Below are 20,787 nucleotides of genomic sequence, written 5' to 3'. Positions count from 1 at the left end.
CTCCCTAATTCTTTCCCCTCCAGTGCAAATAATTCAGGCACTGTCTCTCAGCTATTGTATGTGGAAAAGTGGCTTATCTCGAGCCACGCTTTTCCCTTTCATTTTCCTTTTGAACTGAAGTGTTACAGTCATGGAGCAACCGGGTCAAAACATAGCACCTGTAAATTATTACTGTGCAGTTGCCCTTTCATCACAAGGCTACAACACATTGCAGAGCCAAATGGGGAGGCTGGGGTGATGGTCTGCTCCTACGAGTTGTAACATCCCAAGGGAGAGACGCAGCACATGAGAGCAAAACTTTCTGATAGCTATCATCTAGGGCAACGTCCATAATATTTCATATTTCCATAATAGTTCATATTTCCGTAATAACATGTGTTAGGATGAAATACAACTGGCAGGTTGGAAAAGACCGGTAAGATCATGTAGCCCAACTGTTAGCCCTTCACCGTGCCCACTAACCGTGTCCCTTAGCGCAACATGTACACGTTTCTTGAACCAACTCCAGGGACGGTGATGCCATCACCTCCCCGGGCAGCCTGTGCCACTGCCTCACTGCTCCTTCTGAGAGGACATTTTTGCTAATATCCAACCTGAGTGTCCAATGGTGCAACTTCAGGCCGTTACCTCTCGTCCTGTCGCTGTTACCCGGGAGAAGAGGCCAACCCCCACCTCACCACAACCTCTGTTCAGGAAGATGTAGAGAGCAATAAGCTCTGAGCCTCCTCTTCTCCAGCCTGAACAGTCCCAGCTCCCTCAGCTGCTCCCCATAAGACCCGTGCTCCGGACACTTCACAGTTTCATTGCCCTTCTCTGGACACGCTCCAGGGCCCAGACGTCTTTCTTGCCGTCAGGGGCCCAAAAGTGAACGCAGCACTCGAGGTGCGGCCTCACCAGAGCTGAGTACAGAGGGAGTTCGCTGCCTTTTCCCCTCCCTAGGGCATTCCGTGCGCATTTTTAAGGGACTTTGCTCCCGGTACCCCGCTGGCTGCACACCGGCGATACCTGTTGCATCAGTAACACGCAGCAGCAGCAGCAGCGGTGCCGCTCTCCAGCGGCAGAAACCGGGAATTATCTCGGGAAACCCGTGCGGCTGGCGGCGGATCACCGAGCAGCCCCGACCTTCGGAGCCCCCCCGGTGCCCGGACCCCGTTTGCCAGCGAAGCGCGGCGCCGTCCGGAAACACCGCCCCGGGCGGAGCGCTGCGCCCCGCGGGAGGGCAGCGGCGGGGGGGTGGGGGGGGGGGGCGGAGCGGGCGGACACCGCGCGCGGGCGGGGAGCGGCTCTGCCCGAGCGGCCGCAGCTCCGCGCGGCTATTTCTGGAGCGGGGCGGGGGCGGCCGCGCCGGGGCTGCGGGCTGCGCTCGGAGGAAAGGGGTTCGGGCGGCATCGGGCTGAGCTGGGAGGAGGGAGAAGAGGAGGAGGAGGAGGAGACGGCTACCGCCGAGGGATTTGGGTTCGTTTCATAGAAACAAATCAGTGCTCGGGAGAGAGAGGCGAGGAGGAGGAGAAAGGAGGAGGAGAAGGAGGAGGAGGTAGGGGGGGGAGGGCAGGAAGAGGGGGATCGAGCGAGGAAAGTGTGAGGGCTGTGGCAGGGAGCAGCAGAAGTGATGAGAAAGCGAGCGGGGAGGCTGCAGGAGGCTGCCCGAGCCGCCGCCGCGCTGCGCAGCCCCCGCCGCCGGCAGCCCCCATGGAGGCGCTGAACGGGGCCGGCGAGGCGCTGCGCCCGCCGCCCGCCCACCTCCACCCGCACGCAGAGAAGAAGCGGCCGCACCGCGCCCCGTCGCCCGCCAGACCCTTCCTCAAGGACCTGCACGCCCGCGCCGCCGCCAAGCCGCCGCCCGCGCCTCCCAAATCCCCCGCGCTGCCCGGCCGCCCCCCGCCGCAGCCGTCCTCGCCGCAGCCCGGCGCCCACCCGTCGCCCGCGGGGCCGCTCTCCGCGCCGGGCCGCCTCTCCCGCCGCCCCGCCGCCCCGGGGGCCAAGGCCGCTCCCGCCGCCGCCGCCAGAGCGGGCGTCAAGGCCGCCCCCTGCGCCAAGCGGGCGCCCCGCGGGCCGGAGCCGGCTCCCTGCGGCCGCGGCGGGGGACGGCAGCCCGGCGGCGGCGAGGCGGCCCCGTCGCCCGGCAAGGGCAGGAAGGCGAAGCGGGGCGGCGCGGCGGGAGGAGGAGGCCATGCGGCGGCGGCGGCGGCGGCGCTGGCCCGCGTCGGGCACACGGACAGCAGCTCCGACCTCTCCGACTGCCCCTCCGAGCCGCTGTCCGACGAGCAGCGCCCGGCCCCGGCCGCCAGCAGCGACGCCGAGTCCGGCACCGGCTCCAGCGACCGCGAGCCGCCCCGCTCCGTCCACGTCTCCGGGCGCGGAGCGCCGCCGCCGCTCGCCGGTCCTCGCGGGGAGCCCACGGCCCCGGGCGCGGGGAGAGCGCCGAGCCGCGGGGAGCAGCGGGCGGCCCCGGAGGAGCTGCAGCGGGAGGTGGAGGAGCTGCGCTCGGAGAACGAATACCTCAAGGTGAGCGCTGCGGGGAGCGGCCCCGGGGCCGGGGGCCGTGGCGAGGTGCGAAGGGCGGAGGAGGGGCGGGGGCGGTTTCGGGGCGCTCTGTAGGGGAGGTGGGGGGAAGGCCGGGGCAACGCGTACTGCGCCGGTGCCGCGCCGGTTGTTGCGATGGCTCGGCGCTACCCGGACTCTGTCAAACGCTCCGAGCGCTCCAGCGGTCAGCGAACCCTGGCTTTCCAGGAACTGTTTTCCTCAAGATCGCCTTTTAAAATACGCCTGAGCAAGACGTTTCCCCCTCTGATGGGGAGAGGACGACGGCGCTCTGTGCGACTTAGCGCCCAAAGTCCTCCGGCTGCGCGCCGCCGCCGGGATAACGGCGGCAGAGCCGAGCGCCGCGGCTGCGGGAGCGCAGCGGGCAGAGCCGCTCCCCGGCCGGGACAGCCGAGCGCGGGCATGCCCCGAGTGCGCTGCCCCGAGGGAGCCTTTCGCTTAGAACATGATCTTTTGGCACGGCGGGAGGCCGCGTCCGTAAAGATCTATAAATAAACGAACTCGCATCATCCCGTAACCGCGGCTACCCCTACGGTGCGAGCCTGCTGCGCTGCCGGTGGGCACGGCGTTGGCTCGGCGAGTTGTGCTCAGGCGATGTGCAGCCGTGGGAGGGAGGAGAAAGGAGGGCGGCGGTGCGCGCTGCTCTCTGCTTGAGGGCTTTGGGCCGAGGGACGGTGCTCGGCACGGCGGGAGGTGAACGGTGCGAGTGATGCCGCGGGGTTGTTGCCCGGGGCTGGCGATGCTCGGTGAGATGGGAAGAGGAGCGAGCAATGATGCAGCAGAATTTTCAGGTGGCACGAAGTTTTGTTTTTTTCGGCCTGAAGTTCTGCCCGCTCTTTGCCGGAGTTGATGTCGGCAGAGGTTTGGCCCCCGGGAACGACAGAAAAATGAAGGTTGAGGTCAGGGAATAAAAGTCAGTGCTGAAAATACGAAGCGTTTGTGGAGAGAAGTAGGGTGTAGGCTTCAAGCGTGCTGCGTTTAGCTCGGGAGTGTCCTGAGAGCGGGAGCAATGCAAATCTCTGCTCATCTCTGCTCGGTGTGAAAGTGCGGGCAGAGTGGGTTTGGTTTCCTTGAGAACTGAATAAACAAAACCATTATAGGCATTATAACGTTGCGTAGATCCACAGCTGCTGTGTGGGTCTGTAGGTACGCCTGAAATGCTTGTGGGCACCGTTGGTCACCCGGGAAAGGATAACACAGAACTAAACGGAGAAAATAATTGGGACGTGGCAGAGCTTTCATAACACTCATTGGATGGAAAACACTGGGCTGCATCATAGAAGTGTGACAGCAGTCTGTACAACGACGAGTAGCGCAGAGAGCCTTCATCAGAGGCTCTGTTTTACTCGGTAGACCAGAAGCAAGAGGAGGGGGGATGAGATCTGGGCTCATAACAGGAACTTATGTCAGGAGTAGGCAGACTGGTGCTGCTGGTAGAAGTCGGGGAGCCCAGAGCCCAGGGGCACCCAGGGAAGCAGTGGGACATTCTCTTTGCCTTGTAGGATCTCCCTAAGCACCATTCTAAGACTTTCACCCCTTGCGAAGAATGTGTCAGTCCTGTTTCTTATTGAAGATAAATTGTAACAGCTCAAAGGTGAAAAAAAGGGATAGTCTGGTGACTGAGGGTTTGGTGGTGGCGCAACTTAGATAAAGAACTTAAGTTCATATTGTTTCAAGCTTCTCACTTCAGGTGGCTTCATGTCTTTCCCCTTGAAGCCTTTATCATCTGCAGCGGTGTGACCCAACCCTGCTCAACCTCAGGCCACAAGTATTGTAGAGCCTGGTAGAGTAACGCAGGCTGTTCTCTTAGGGATCCGTGTCCCAGCTGATTTCCAGGGGATGTTTGCTGGTTGGATGTTAGGAAAGATGTCTTTGCAGAAGGAGTGGTGAGGCAGTGGCCCAGGCTGCCCAGGGGGGTGGTGTGGAGTCACCGTCCTTGGAGGTGTTGAAGAACCGCGTGGATGTGGCACCGAGGGACGTGGTCAGTGGGCATGGTGTGATGGGCTGATGGTTGGACTGGATGATCTTAGCGGGCTTTTCCAATCTTTATGATGCTATGAAATGATTACGTGGTCCTTCTCCTTGGCTACCTGGGTGCCTGAACCCTTGGAAGCGTTGCTCCTTTCTTGGGTTGTTTGGAGTTGGCCCAGCGGCTCAGAAGTTACCGGCAGAATTCCCAAACTTTCCTTTCCCTTGCTAAGGAAGTCTATGGAAGCACTTCTCCAGTCTTCTGCTAATTGAAACCACGGCACTGCACGAGCTGTTGATTTGTGGGTTTGTTCCTTGTGTCTCTTACAAGGCAGCTCTCTCGCCTGGTAAAAGAGTGCGCTTTGTTTCTTGTCTGACTGGAGGGGGTGACGGAGTAATGGGGAAGCTGTCAGCCCGGAGGAGACAAATGATTGGATAAATCCCTGAAGAACATATTAATTTCCTGAGCGTGTCCACATGCCGAATTTTGTACTTTTCACTCCTCCTTTCCCCTCCCCACATCTGGAATGCAACAGTAAGTGAACATGATTTTTAAAGCCTATTTCGGGGGAATTTATGTTTCACTTAGGAAGGACTCTCGCGTCTCTTTCTCCTATCTGCAACAGCTTACAGGATGTAGTGTGTGTATGTATGTGTGAATACGCATATATACAAAGATTTACTTAATGCTGAAATTTGGCACCTTGCATGTTTCCAGGCACCGTGCTTTCACTGGAGATGAAGATCTGGCTCTAGAGGTAGAATCACAGAATGTCCCGAGTTGGAAGGGACCCATAGGGATCATGGAGTCCAACTCCTGACTCCACACAGCACCACCTAAAACTATGTCTGAGAATAGTGTCCAAACACTTCTTCAACTCAGGCAGCTTGGGGCCCTGACCATTGCACCGGGCAACCTGTTCCATGCCCACCACCCACTGGTAAAGAACCTTTTCCTAGCCGCCACCCTGACCCTCCTGCCGTGGCTTCATGCCAGCTGGCTGCAAAGTGATGTTTACACAGATTGGCTCGGGATTGCATTGTGAAGACACTCTTTTACTCTGTTAAATTTCGTCACAGATTCCAGTTTCGCGGACTTCTTGCATAACCTTACTGCAGCTACCTGGGCGGGAAAGCTGTAATGCTACAGCAGCGTGTAAAAGATGTCGCTTATCTGCTGAGGCAGGAGTGAAGTTTTATCATGATGGCTCCCGTGGAGCCTGAAGGCTGTTGGCAGATGCTAGGGAAGGTGCAGGCTCGGTGACCACCGGGCAGTGCTGTCCGAAGGAGCAGACAGTGCCCTCCCAAGGGGCTTGTCCTTCAGCGCTGAGGTCTCAGCATGTGGAGAGCCATCCTGCTCTATGCAAACCCCGGGGGACACAGATGGGGTTTCTGCACCAGGGATCCTGAGGAGGAAGGACCAAGTTCTGGCAATTAAGAATGTTCTTGCTTCATCTTGGCAAAAGCTCGTTTCAGGCTGTTCTGATTAAATAAGCTTGCTAGCAGAAACGACAATGATATTTTTTAGTCATGAAATATAAATTCGGCACGTGCCTCTTCTCTGCTTACGCCCTTCATAGCCAGCATCTGAAAAAAGCCTTCGCGCCGTCCTGAAAATGCCCCGTGTCGCTTTGCATTGCTGTTTGTGAGCGTGCTGGTATGAGTTCAGCTTGCCCTGAGTGCTGCTGCTGTGTGCACCTGCACAAAAATGTATTCTAAGCTCTCTGGGATTTCTTAGATGTCATCTGGTTTATCTTGGTTGGTCTTTATTCTTTCTATGTTCGCTTTTATCTGTGACGCATGGTGGGTATAAAGTGATTGAGTGGCCGCTCCTGGCACCTTACTGCGCTCGGATACATCTCCAAGCTGCTCATTTTTGTTTCAATGCACAGTGTGTGTCATATGAGGCTATCCTACCTTTCCCAGCTCCCTTGAAACAGTAGGTCCTGTCGAGGTGAACTTCACCTTCAGCTGTGGGTCTCTGGGATCTGTGCAGAGCAAAATGATGTGAAGCACTGGGACCAAATGTTTCACCTAGCGAGGATCACGGGGATCCCCATAATGGGGGCTGCCCCCATCCGTGCGACAGAGGCATCCAGCAGAGGAGGTGCTGGGATGGGCACAGCAGTGGTGCCCAAGCAGAGCAGGTTTGTGTGAGAGCCAACTTGAACAGAGGCTCCAGGGCTTCCTCAGCTTGTTTTGCAAGAGACAAAACTCAAGGCTGCTGCTTTCTCTGCAGTCAAAGCCTTTTAGAGCACGTTTATCCCTGCTGCAGTTGGTGAAGTGCTGAGGGGCAGGTGTTTATTCCCTAGCAGTAACACCATCTCCTACGTAGGGCCGGTTCAAGATGTTTGAAACATGAAAAGGAAGATTACATAAAATCAAGATGTATGAATCTTAGATTTCTCAAGGACTTTCTAGAACTCCTGGATGTGCCGGCACCATAGCAATTGCCCACTGTAATTTCCACCTCTCCTCACTCTCATCTCATTTGACTTAGAGTTTATTAACATAACCTTTTCTTTAAGAAGAGGTACTGGCATAAGCTGTAAGTGTGACTTTTAGCTAACTTGAAGGATAGGTTTTTTTACATAGACGATTGAATTTCAACCTTCAGTTGCATTTGCTTAAGTACCGTACAGTGGATTGGCTTTGCACATTTCAGTCTCTCCTGTTTGCAGACGTTACCGAGTTAGTATGTGGCTTCTGGACACTGATGCATGCCTGGTTTGCAGATGTTACCATCTGGACACGGATTCATTCTAATTCAACAGATCCTCCAGTCTTTCAGTTTGATAGCATACATAATTGCAAATGCATACTAAAGCACTCAGTACTTCTTATATTTCTCTCATGCTATTTTCGGTGCGTGATTTCTCCCTGACAGTTGTTTCCAAGATTTTGTTTGTTTGGACTTAAGGTTACATTCCAGTTTTAAATCTGTATTTGTGCTGTGAATTAAGAGCTTTTCCTCTCTCAGCCAGCAGCTCGGTTCAGTGTGAGTAGGCCAGCGGGCTTACCTGGGCTCAGCTGTTGCTGAGGCCCCCATCCCATCTTTGTATACAGTTCAGGGGTCTACTTTGCACTGTGTTTCCTCAAGGAAACCTACTGAGGTTTTGTTATTTCTATGTCCACTGGTGTATCCATCAGTCATGTGCTTTCGGGTTGTCTGGAGGGCTCAGCAGCAGTGAAACACACCCAGAGTACCCCTGGGTGCATGGCTCTCTGCTTGCTTTATTTCCACGTGTAGTCCATGGGCTGTGCAAGGGCATGGTTGGTAGGCATGGCTGGAAAATGTGCTTTCAGCCCTCATTACGGATCGCAGCCAGTCTGGCCAGGTAGATGCAGGCAGTCAGTTGTGCAAGCATTCCTGTTTCTTTGAGGGGGAATGACTCAGCTGTGAGCATGGGTTACTCAGTGTAATAGCTGACTCTAATATCTTTATTTTTTTAAGAATCCCAAACAAAGCAGATTCCTGTAATTTATCCTTAATTATACGTCACCGTGAATTAAATCAATATTAAAAATGTATGACATCAATAGAGGTATTAATGGGGCAATGGTTTCTCTTCTGACAGGCAAGTCTTCAGTTTGCATGGTACAGATATGCAGCAACATCATCAGTGTGTATTTGAGCTATGTAATGTAAACTGCACCCACGCTTTCACCTGTTAGCCAATACACCTTGACTTAGTAGATGTTCATGGCAACAGTGCATCCTCATTCTCTTGCTTTACCACTGAAGTCCAGGGGAATCCCACAGATGGAGAGGCTATGTACACATGTCCCTGTGCTGATGAACCCACTGACCTCAGGTGGGTGATCCCTTTTAGACCCCAAATGACTGGCCTCTAGGAAGTCGTTTATACCAAGTAAGCAGCAAGACTCGGGAGCCGGGAGCACAATGAGCTTGGATTTCTACTGCAAATTTAGTTTGCTGCCAGTTGAAGTGTCTTTATTTCCCACATTTCTGTTCCCTCCTTCTTAAAACCAGCATGACATCTGGAAAGAAAAGCAGTTGAGCTTTTTCGTAAACAATGTGTTTTCTTGCGGGACTGTTTGCTTGCTGCTCTTCTTTCTGAAGTCTATAACTTTGTTACCGTATAATTAAAGGGGATCAAGAGGAGGCTCTCATTCCCTACGGGAGCATACAGCGAAGTGAAGCTTCTACCTGCACTTAACCTTGGAACTTCAATTACAGGTTTGGAATCTTGGAGCAGGTCCTCCCTGTTTAAGGCAGGGAGCAGGCTCCCCCCTTGTTAGATGCACAAAGACAGATGCCAGCTTCCTTATTTGTTTATTTTAATTAGTCTTAAGTGCTCATTCTGGTCTCTCTTTTCAGTTCTACAAAATTAAAGTCCACAGTATGAAACTCAACACCTCTTGAGAGAAAGTTTTAGTTCTCACTCACAATAATAACAGTAATAATAACAGTATATTTGAATGAAGTCAGGAATTGGGATTGTCAGGAGCTCTGGCCAAACCTCTGGTCAGCCTCACCCTTGTGTCAGTGAGTCCCACCAAGGGGGACAATGGAATCCCCTGCTAAGGACAGGGAAAAGGCTTCTTGCTCTTGCTGGCTCTTGGAGGATTGCACTACCATGCCTGATGTCTCCAGCATAGAATCATTAAGGTTGGAAAAGACCAGTAAGGCCAGCTAGTCCGACTGTAAACCCATCACCACCATGCCCGCTAACCCATGTCCCTAGCACACCGATCTGGGCCTGCAGCATCGCTCCACACCAAGGGTGTGGACAAATGAACTTTGCTTCCTCTCTTTTCTGTGCACGCATTGCTTCAGAGCAGGACTGGAGGCTGTCCTGGTTTCGTAGGTACAGTTGTAACAGCCATGACTTAGCAGGTGCTGACACGAGGTTTCGATGCCTGAGTTCGGTGCTGCGGGTTTTGTTGTCATATATTGAGAGCACGATCATGTCTGTTCTGTAGCTAGTAAAAGACTACCCCAGGATCCATATTTCGCTGCTGCCATACAACATCCGAAGGACATACAGTTGCTCTGAATTTCAAAGAATGATAATTTCCAATATTTCAAGAGATGATATATTTGGACCTGCTCCCATACCTGTGTGTTTAATATGCAAAAACAGGACTTCATCTTGCTGCCCCAAGAGGCCCAGTCTGTCCCATGAGTTATCCTCCCCCAGCTGGCAATGCCCTCAGGCACTGGCCCGGGGCAGTACAGCAGGAGTGGCTGTTGGCTGCAGCCTGCACAGCCAGTTTTCTGCTCCCTACACAGACTCATTTTTTCCCTCCTTGCATTTGCATGTGCGTTGCTGCGTTTTAAAACTCCTCCGGAAAGGTTGCTGCATTGCTGAATATGAGGGTTAGGACATGTTCTGATTTCTATATCAAAGTTTTGGGAGTGGGCAAAAAAAAATACGCTTGCAACTTTTTGGAGAATTACTTTGGTGAGAGAAAGGGCACTGAATTAAGGCACAGGGTGACCTGAAGGCAGGGAGAGCTTCCGTGCCCACAGAGAGGGTTTGTGACCCTCCAGTTTCAATGGGACACTTGATTGCAGGGGCTGGGTTGTTCGAAGTGATGATGGTTTCCTTTTCCAAATCTGGTGTTAGTAAATACTTTGAAGTCAAACACAATGGATAACCTGGTGTTAGCCACTGACCAGATGTATTAATTCCAGAAACTGACACATAGACAAGAAATAAGTTTAAGAGATAGGCGATAAAATTATAGCTTTCAGGCCAATTGATATGCTTAAACCACTGCTTCGTTCTTGAAGTATAAATGTAGGATTATAAACTAGATCCCATGGATTTAGTGGCAACAGATATTTTCCTTCATTACGGAATTGTGTTGAAGAAAAATCCCAATTTGCAACCAAATTATTTATCTAACGTTAGAGTTCTGAAGATGATTTTTAAAGTTAATTGAGCTTAAATCTGGTTGTACTCGATTCGTTTCCTGAGTCTGCAGACAGCCTTAAGCAATAACTCTGGTCCTATTCATGCCAGAGGGCTGTATTAGCTCTCACAGCTGCAGACTGCACTCTTGGTACCATCTCCTAAGCCAACACACCTGGCTAATATACTGCTAACACAAAAATGTGCTCCTTTTCTTATGTTCAACAGTTACTGCTATTCTCTAACCGATTTCTCAAGCCTTGGCCTTTTCTTCTGCATCCCCATCTTTATTGAGTACCACCTGGTATGGTAGGGTTTCCGAATATGTCATTGCTGCAGAGCTGACTTCTGTTGCTGTGCTGTTACTCTACAGTCCGGGTATGGCTCCTGCAGGATGAAGCTCATTTGGGAGTCACCCAGGAGCTCCTCCACCTGCACAAATGCCCTTCTCTTGCAGCTGCCCCAGGCAGATCACAGCCAGGGTTGGGTGTTCCTTAGCTTTAACTCTGCAGAAATATGAATGTGCTGAGAATATATAGGAATATGTAAGGACTGGGAGACAACCTGTCTGTGCTTTCTGAGCTTTTATGGAGAATTGTGTGGAGACCTTGGAGGGCTGAACTGGTGGGAGCAGAGCCCTGCTGCTGAGCTTAGAGTGGGCATTTCAGAAACAGCAAGCCTTGGGCTTACCCAAAATGTGATTTATGCTGGTTCAGCTAACTTGAGTTAAAGGGTCATTGTGAAATACTCGAGTTTTTGTATGTGGCTGGGATTTTTGTGGGAGTAGCACTCAAATTTCAACATAACTATGCTAATAAGGCTACAGAAGCTGAACGTGTCTTCTTTTGGTCTGTTGGTAAAGGTCAAGTAGAGTGAGATGAGTATGGGCCATCCATCCAGAGTGACCATGGAAAGGAGGAATAGTTGATGGGGAGTGTAGACGGACACCGTGCTGGAGGGATTGGATGGGGATGGTGCAGCCTGGAGGGGCTTTGCTGGCAGTGCTGACTCCAGAACAGCCTCTCCTCTACCTGCTGCAAGTGAGAAATAGGTTCCAGGTGACCCTACTGTTTCAGGTGCCAGTTAGAAGTCTGAAGGGAGGAGGCAGTGCTGCCAGCTCAGGTGCAATTTTTGCTTGAAACTTATTCAAGTTACATTTTCTACAGAAAATGTGGTCTTTATAATACCAAATGCAATATAAAGAAAACAATTTTAAAACTGGTACTTCATTTCATACATCCTTTTCTTTGCTCTTTATTTTTTTTTCCCCAAACTTAGTTCAAAGCTAGTAAAGGTTCCCTCCCACGCAGTAGCTGAATGGCTCGTACCCCTGAGCTTGGAAGACCTTTGTAAGAGTTTTAGCCCAGGAGCTTCAGCCCTGCAGAGATTAAACAAATGAGAATGATAGAGCTTATCCTGTTCAGCCACAAATCTTTAAATCTGACTTGAGAGAGCATGAGCTTCTCATGGAACAGTGTGGAACTGGGGCAGCTTGTGATGCCCAGAAAGGGATGACCAGGCCATATTCCCACGGCCTCAGTTTTATTTTGTGGTCCTGTTACACACGCAACCAAAACCCATTGTCTCCTGCACCCCACCCATCTGTCACTGTACATGTCCATGGTGCTAGGCTCAGGTGGGAAAGCATCATCATGTGGAGTAGTTCTACACTTGGCATAGGGTAAGGGACAATCTTGTTTTTAGGTTGTTAAAAACACACATCACACAGAGAAGCTGAGCACTTTGTTAGGTAGGTTTACTGTAACCTAAAGTCGAGGAATTGGCTCAGGCAGTGGCAAAGTATTACATGTTTGTTATTCTAATTAGAGATAGTAAAACGAAGGTGTTACCAGTTTCAGGAGACGGGTAAGCATCTGGTCTCGCTTTAATTCTTCAAGCAATTGCAGGAAATGTAACAAGTGTTCATTAGTTCAGCCTTTTTATTCAACGTAGGGATGAAACTTCAGTTCCTATGAGTTCTGGAGCTGCTCACTGCACCCGTATCACCTCTTTAGTGGTATCCTAGTGACCGCGTTTCCTATTTGCTCCCACGGGTGAGATGTAGAGGTATGATGGAGCACTGTTTTGCCTTTTTCCCAGGATGAGCTGGATGAACTGCGGGCCGAAATGGAAGAAATGCGCGACAGTTATTTGGAGGAAGATGTTTACCAGCTGCAGGAGCTCCGGCGAGAGCTGGACCGGGCAAACAAGAATTGCCGCATTCTGCAATATCGTCTCAGGAAAGCAGAACAGAAAAGCCTGAAAGTTGCACAAACAGGCCATGTGGATGGAGAGCTCATTAGGAGCTTGGAACAAGATTTAAAGGTAGGTGAGAGATTTGTATTCGCAGCGAAAGGGAGCAGAACGGGGTTTGGCTACCTGTAAAGGAAGTGAGGGTGACACAAGAAGCAGGCAGAAGTTCTCAAACTGTCCGTACCAATTTCCTTCTTTGGCAGTGGAAAACAAATGTTCGGCTTCTCGTCATAAGGAGATGTGTTAGCAAGTAAAAAACATGTGCTTAGCCTCAAATGAAAGAAAGGCTGTCTTTCTTTTTATATTGCTGCGCTTGAAAGATTTAAAGGGTTTTGTTTCACTGGCTTTACTCAAAACCTTAGATTTCCAAAACTGTATAAACAAACCCTGATATGCTTCTCCCAATTCATACTGTTTCCTTCCTTTCACTTCTTGCTTAAGTCAATAACTGAAAAAAATAATCACCATTTCATTTCTTTTTGCCTAACGAGCTATTCTCATACAGGAACAGACTGTTACAACGTTTTAGGGGAACAGTTAGAGAATAGAAATACTATTCCCATAAAAACAAATTCCTGTTTAAAAAAAAAAAAAAAAAGTGTTCATACTGAAACAATTTTCATATTTTTCAGAAATGTTTCCATCAAGGCTAAGCTTTGTATAAGCACGATGCTTATCTAGCTTTACTTGTTATCTTTCTGACTATCGCCATCGTGTAGCTGTTTTGAAACAGCTAACAGCTGGAAGTAGTAAGCATTTGGTATTTGAAAATGCAGAACATAAAACCTTCTGAAGTTGGATTTGTTGGTTCCCAGCAGTGGAAATCTGAGTGACGTATCAAGTGATCAGACCCTTCAAAATGTCAGACTCGATTCTCTCTTATGGCAGGAACCAATTGATAATCTGTCACTTCTATTATGATAAGGTTGTTCAGGAAAAATCTTGTCCATGGGTATCCAGTGTTTTGGCTTGCCTGGGCCACGCTGAGTGAGGAGGAATTGTCTAGAGCCACATCTGTGAAGGTTGCTCTAAAAGTAATGCTTCCTAATTATTTCCATGGAAACTACAATTGATACAAAGAGCACGGTAACACTATTAGAGCAAATTTTCAGCTATACAACACTGTTTTCACTGTTTACAGGACTGTTTAGCCAGCATATCAAAATCCATAAACTTATTTGCCATAACTTGAGTTGGCACTGCATTACACCCTCCCCATGCCCTGGTTTCAGCCCAGATGCAGTTAGTGGCGCACCGATAGTTGGTCAATGCTGAGTGACAGTTGTGCAGCGGGGGCTGGTCAGGGTCACAGGTTCGACGTGCCTGATCTTGTCCATAGATCCAAATGAAAGAGGTAATCATAGAATCAAAGAATGGCTTGGGTTGGAAGGGACCCCAAGGATCAAGTTCCAACCCCGATAATGAGTTTCTTAATTTGTTTGCTTTGCTTATGCTGAACTTTGTAATTCAGTAATTCATCATTTTGTGTGATGAATTACTGTTCTGAATTGTTTGGTAATAAATATTCTTTCCTGTTAGGCTGGACTCATAAAATCTGAGTTATAATATATTTCTGTTTTCTTATCGCTCCTGCCAAGGTATGATTGCTGCTAGAGAAGCAAATCTGGGTAGATTAGACTGTTGCATGGATGTGGCTTTGATGTATGACCTGTCAACTGTAAAGCACTGTATCTTTCATTTTATCCGTGTGATATGTTGGGACTTTGATGTGTAGGCTTCGTATCTGCTTGTTTCCTCCTGCTGTCCATGACATTGCCTTATCATAATGTAGAGAGGATGGATAATCAAATGTGCGTTCATCTTGGATTAGAAATGAATATTCATTTTGGTATTCAGAAGTCTTGGAGCCTTTAATCGGCAGTCTCATAATTGAATTGAAAATCTGTTGGCTGTCTCTTGGATGCTTCCTACTGCAGGAAACATTCTATTGGTGTTGTTCCTCATGGGTCCTCTTCACGTCTTCGTGTTTTTTTCTGGCCAGGTAGCCAAAGATGTTTCTGTCAGACTGCACCATGAACTGGAGAGTGTGGAGGAGAAACGTGTTAAAGCAGAAGATGAGAATGAAGTCCTGCGGCAACAAATCATCGAGGTGGAGGTATCCAAGCAGACGCTGCAAAATGAGCTGGACAAGCTAAAAGAGGTAAGTGATAATCAGGAAAATCGTGCAGAAGAGTGTTGGTAGCTTAGATGGGAAATTTGGCACACAGGACTAATTCTTGCATGACATGCATGCAGGTATTGCTTGTACAACTGTCCAAAATGTCTCCTTCCCTTTGTTGTGCATCTCAAGTGTGTTGGTAATTTACAAATGGCAGAGAGGTGGGTGAGTGGTGTTGTGTACCTTGTCCTGGGCTCCTCATGGGGCTTCTGCCTCGTTTTAAAACCAGCTCTTGTCAGCCTCTTCCTATTGGAGCAAAGCTGCCTTTGATTTGAGGCCAGCTATCTGACTCCCCTTTACCCAGACCAGGACTTCCACCTATTTTAGAGTCAAATGAAGTGTGCGTGACTCATCCCTGAGAGGTTAACTCGGATAGGCAAGCTGCCGCCTTGGCTGCTGCTCTTCAGTGGTGACAGTGGGAGCACCAGCATGAGTTAGGCAGGAGGAATGTGGTCTGTAATGTATAAATAACATTGCACTTCAGGCACAGAAACGCTGTCTGTTGAGAAGAGGGATCATCTCAATTGGAGCTGACATGTAGTCATACTGGGTGAAGTGATGATCCTTGGAAGCAAGTGAGCTAGGAGCAGGGGACAGTAAAAGAGAGCCAAATACTAAATGTGTCCATATCCCGGCCTGTAGCAGTATTTCTGTTCTCTTGCTCGTACAGCAGATTGGCAGCTCTCAGCCGCTGCTCAGTTCTAAACCAGATTGAGATAGAACATTCAAACTTAATGAGGTAAGGCATTTATCCTCTGAGCCCTGGTCAGATTTAGAGAGCTGGTGCAATTATGTGTTATTTTAATCTTTCAAACAATGCTTGCAAGTCAACTGGCACAAAGCCTGTTTCAGTTTCCTAAGGACAAACTCTATTTTATTTCTCTGTGTTTTTTGAGTTCTGAGGATGAAGCAATCCAGAACAAGAGTTTTGAAGCATTTTGTACCTAACGGAGCAGATTATCAGCAGTTGTAAGCATCGGCATTGCTATGATAGTGTCCTCTAAGGAGGACACAAAAGGAAAGTCTGGATGATGTTTTATCTTTTCTTCTTTCTCAAGGTTGTGAATGCTGTGCTTAATGATCATGATAACACGTTACAGGGTACTCGGTGTATATTTCACACAAAAATACCACGTCACCCACAGTACCTAATGTCTTGCTTGTTGTCGATTAACTCACAGTTTGCTAGATATTGCTTGATGGTCTTTGGGATTACAAACAGCTTGAAAAACTAGGTTGTGAATTGTGGGTTCTCAAACTAGCTCTAACCAGGCTGAATTTACTCTGCTCCTTAGATGGCTAAGCTGAGCAGGGAAGTCCAAAAAACTCAGCTGTTTTCTGCTCTGCAAGTAAAAGTGAGATACCCTCACTTTGGAAGCAGAATTGCCCCCACTTAGAGGCAAATACTGGTGGAGAACTAAGGAAGGAGGAGTGTTGCCATGATAGGACGTATTTGTTCTGATCTGGGCACGCAGCAAAGCATAAGGTGTAGTAGTCACAGTAGATGGTTTTTTGTACCATGACTGGTGTTCTATCTGGAAGGAAGAAAAAATATTATGAGGTCACCATGGGTTAGAAGAGGGAGGTTTAAATCCTCAGTGGGTCACATGAGGACAGATGAGCCAGAAGTTTGAAAACACAGTGATATTTGTGCCAGATACTAATGTGCTTGCAAAGTAGTTTGCATGTGGCTGAAAAATACAAATTAAAAAAAGAAAAAACAACTGTTCTCTTGCCCCAAAAATGTGTTTAAATAACTACCGGAAGAGACTCCTCTTTACATTTACATTTAATATGTACAGAGATCTAATTGAATGTATTAGAGTCATGCCAGTAGTAAAACCAGTTCTTTATATGCCAGGAGAAAAGTGACCCAAAGGCCATATAGCTTCTTCCCATGTCACTCTGCCTGTGCATCTTGTCTATCCACAGGCTGGCACTTTGGAGGAGTATCCTCCCTGCTCAGCCCCAGAGCATTGCCCAAGACCCAGTTAGGTAGCGTTCACTCATTTTCCATAATATCCTTGACTGTTTGCAGCCCTTTTCCTCTGTCTTCTGATCTTCAGAAAGATTTTCTCACATCTGTGTTCAAGTTCTCTGTTTAATTCAGTGCTAACTTCTCCTTTGTCCTGCTATACAACTCCCTCAGGTTTAATTTCTTACTGCAGCAAATAGCATATATATTGATTGCCTTTAATGTATTTTTCATATCAGAATTGTACACATCTCTGAAAGCAATCTTTCTTTAAAGCTACCTTCATTTTTATCGTGATCTTTTGAAGAATTCCTGAACAGTTATGAGGTTCAGAGGAGTTACACATTCTTTCATCCCAGTGCCTATTTCTATCTTGCGTGATACTTCCAGCAGGATTTTTCTGTGTGAAATATATACAGATTTGCTCAATCTAGATAAAATTCTTAATCTCCTTCAAGAAAGCCCTGCAGTTTTAGCCAGAGAATTAATTTATGCCTTGTCCTGACTGTATAATTTCAGTAGATAGGAGATAAGCTTTCCTCCTTAGTCACTAAACAACATTTCTCCGCTTTGCAATTAATAGAAGCAAAATTTCAGTAAAGAGAAAGGATGACAAGAAGTCATCTGTCACGGCCCATGCACTGCTCTCATCTCCTGCTCTGCTGCTGAGTTGTAGCTAATGCAGTCCCCCTCCCAGTCTCAGATGCTTTTGGATTCCCAGTTCGTGATGTGCTTTCATAAGCTTTTGCATGATCTATCAAAAAATACATCTAGATTCTTTTGGTTTGTTTTGGCATCTTGCCATCATCAGAATACTCTGTTTTCCACCGGTGATTCCAATAAGGAACCTCCTGATCCTGAGAGGTGAAACACCACGTCTCTCTCTTCCTTTCTTGTTGTTTCCTAGGCATGCTCTGTCCCGGCAGCCTTTCTCAGCGTTTCCCATAGATGCGTTCTGAGCTGAGGTATGGATGAGTTAGGTCTTTTGAGCAGCAGTTTTGGACTTCATCCAGTTTTTAGGTTTGCTAATTAGAAACCATGATTTCTCTAATTGTGTTCATCAGCAGTCTGGCATTCACTGTGTTAAATTGTGTCACTTCATTTTTTTTTCAGTTTCCTTAACCAAAAGATATTATGGAGCTTTCCTTTCCCGTAATTATTCCGTTTTCTCTTTTCTTCTTTCCCCCCCCTCTCCCCTAATTTTGATGGTGTGTTGTTTTTTTTCCCTCACTATGCAGTTTAATCACTCTCTCCTGAAATACTTACACTGGCTCTTTTGAAACTACTTCTTTTGCTGGATAATAACGTTTCTCTGAATATTTCCTAGCTGCACTGATGGTGCCAAGTTGTTCTCCTTCTGTCTGCTCCAAGTGCTGCAGTACTCCAAGTGGTTCATTGAATTTTTTTCCCACAATTGCATTCACCTATTTTTTCAGTTTCCCTTTATTATTATTATTATTACTATCCCGGTCTTTTCAGCTGGTTTTGGGCCTCCCTTTGATGCCTTTTTTTTTTTTTGTGGCAGCAGCTTATTACTTTCTCCACCAGAGCTTCAGAGTTTTCCTACTGCTGTGAACGCTTCTTTGTAGTACATCCTTTGCAGAACTGCCATGTCCCTGAGAGCTGCCCCTTCTAGGAATTTGCTAGGATCTTCTGTGACTTCTCTAAGCTGCTGCTTCCTTAGAGCTTTAAAAGCAAAGGCCGTGTTCCCTCACAACGTGGATAAGTACATGCACTACTGCCAAGGTTTGCATGCTTTTTTCTTTTGTTATCGAGGTGTCTAGGTTATTAACAGGGACAGCTGAGGCAGTAGAGAGCCAGTAGAGTTGAAAAACAAATGACTCTATCACTGGCACATCACTTCAGCAGCATCCCTTCAACTGTCATTTTTTTCCTTCCTTGTTTCCTAATTCAGCTCACGAGAAATGCTGGCGTAGGTTAATCATTTACTTGACCATGAAGCATTCTTTCCAAACTTTCCTCTCTTTGGCAAAATGATGGAAATTGAAGAAGTAAATGTGTAGAGGGATGCAAAATCAATTTCTCAAACGTTAGGACAAATCCGAACCAGTTGCTTATACAACTGTAATTACAAATTTTCACGTGCATTCGTTAGCATGCACTTTTTAATTGTATCATCCAATGTTTTTATTTTGCTGTACCCTTGCCTCATGCAGTGTACATGTGGCTTATTTCTGCTGAATGGTTTCTACTCATATGTTGAATAAAAGATAAGCTTCCTTGTCAAGCCCTGGTTAGTCTTCTAACTCTGAACAAGCTACATTAAAAAACAATGTGAGGAATATATTCTCTGTGCACCAGAAGGAGAGGCCATTGTTGCTTTAAATCTGCAGAGATTTCCACCAGTTCAGTGAACTGAGTTCCTTTAAATTCATGCGAGCACGTGCATTGCTGAGTATTAATTCTATTAATTTGAATAAGACAGTAGTTTATTTTTTGTACACTTAAACTTAGCCTTACTTAAATCGTGGAAGAAACCATTCCCTTAATGAAAGGCTCTAAAACCTCAATGCAAAACTTGTAGCAGCTCTCTCCTGAGCATCTACAAAGATGCTAAACTTTCCCGTTGTCATCAACTTTGACAACAGCACATGGGTTTCCTTTGAGATGTGAACATCCTTCCCTCTGCAGCTAACCCATCCTAATTGTCACTTCCTTGGAGCCAGAAGGGCACCTTTAGGGAACGTCTTCCTTTATTTCCTTAGCCCCACTCTGAAAAGTGCTTAAACGGCTCTTGCCCTCTGTCCCCAGCTTGAGGCAGCCTCTCAGCTAAGATGTTTCACAAGTAGATGATCTGGAAGTTTAAACAAGTGTGAAATCATGTTTGTAAAGTGTCTGGTGATAACAAATTCCCCTTCAAGTAATATCTCCCAGAATGACGCTCTCTCTAAACCTCAGTACCTGGGGAAGAATGAACCACCTCTGCTATTTACAGTGGAAACAAGCTCAAAAGGCACAGGACCTGCTTCTGGCTTCTCTGGGAGTGAGCTGTTCCCTTACTCGCAGCTGCTAACTGTGTATTTTCGCCTGTCCTTTGTCTGGGTTTGGGCTGCGAGCTGGGGAAGAGAAAGAAGCAGTGCCACGGGATCATGAGCTACTCGGGATGGGCAGACAAAGGCGGGGAGGATTAGGGGAGCAGCTGCAGAAGATCTGACATGAGTGCTACGGTTTAGCAAGAAATGAATGAGAACTGTGTCACTGGGAAGAAAGGGGCATTTATTGCTGAGGGACGGCCGTGCTGAGCAGGTGACAACCTCTGTGTATTGCCACTGAAGCAGCAGGGCCAGAAGGGAGCACCATCGGTGCCTCCAGCCTTCCAGGCTGTCATGCTGCAGGCTGGGTGCCCTGCTGCAGGCACAGTCACTTGGGGAATCACTCCCACTTGGTGTAGAACCATTGCTGCCGCTCATATCCACTGGTGGTGTTACAGAGAAAGGCAGTGGCAACATGAGAGCAAGAAAATCATTTCCGCTTATTTCCGCACGAGAGGAGAGAAGTGGAAATCCATTGGCCGTTAGTAATCTCTAACATCTCCCTAGGATACAAACAGAGATGAGAAGCAGTGCGTGCAATAAATGGGACTTTCCAGGTTACCCTTGGACATTGTTGTACAATGGCTTCTCCCAAGGCTCTGTCACCTGAGGACCACTTGCTGATGGGGATGCTGTCACACCTGAGCCTACCCTCTCCTCCACCCCTGCAGCACTTGGTGTTGGAGGCACAGTTTGAGAACTGTTGCTTCAAAGACAAAGTCATTTTTTTTGTTAAAATGCATATTCCTTTGAACAGAGTGAAAAGCTGCATTCTGATACCTTCAGAAATGGTAGAAATACTTGAAATGAAATACATTTTGAGCATATTAATTATGGACAGTTTTGCTCCAGAATACGTATGCACTGCTCTGTTAACATCACCGAAGGTAGAGAGCATGTTTGTGATAGAAGAATATACTATAACTCTCTCCTTAT

At 48.0% G+C, this 20,787-nt stretch overlaps 1 protein-coding gene across 7 annotated transcripts in view; it reads left to right on the top strand.

The window, feature by feature from the left end:
• The first annotated feature begins 1,346 nt into the window (after positions 1–1,346).
• MTCL1 (microtubule crosslinking factor 1) overlaps positions 1,347–20,787 on the top strand; it is a 102,223-nt gene continuing 82,782 nt past the window's right edge. For 5 of the 7 annotated variants that reach the window (XM_040687948.2, XM_040687922.2, XM_040687905.2 and 2 more), the window contains exons 1-3: positions 1,347–2,505; positions 12,492–12,716; positions 14,647–14,805. In XM_040687948.2, the coding sequence (XP_040543882.2) occupies positions 1,690–2,505; positions 12,492–12,716; positions 14,647–14,805 (1,200 nt within the window). In that variant the 5' untranslated portion in view covers positions 1,347–1,689. Of the gene's footprint in view, positions 2,551–2,842; positions 5,045–12,491; positions 12,717–14,646; positions 14,806–20,787 lie in introns of those variants that run through there. The other 2 variants (XM_046938082.1, XM_046938083.1) reach the window with 2 other exon arrangements.

This window comes from Gallus gallus, chromosome 2, assembly GCF_016699485.2.
Source record: "Gallus gallus isolate bGalGal1 chromosome 2, bGalGal1.mat.broiler.GRCg7b, whole genome shotgun sequence".
NCBI lineage: Eukaryota > Metazoa > Chordata > Aves > Galliformes > Phasianidae > Gallus > Gallus gallus.
The sequence above is the reverse complement of the archived record's forward strand: the minus strand, read 5'-3'. Positions and strand labels throughout refer to the sequence as shown.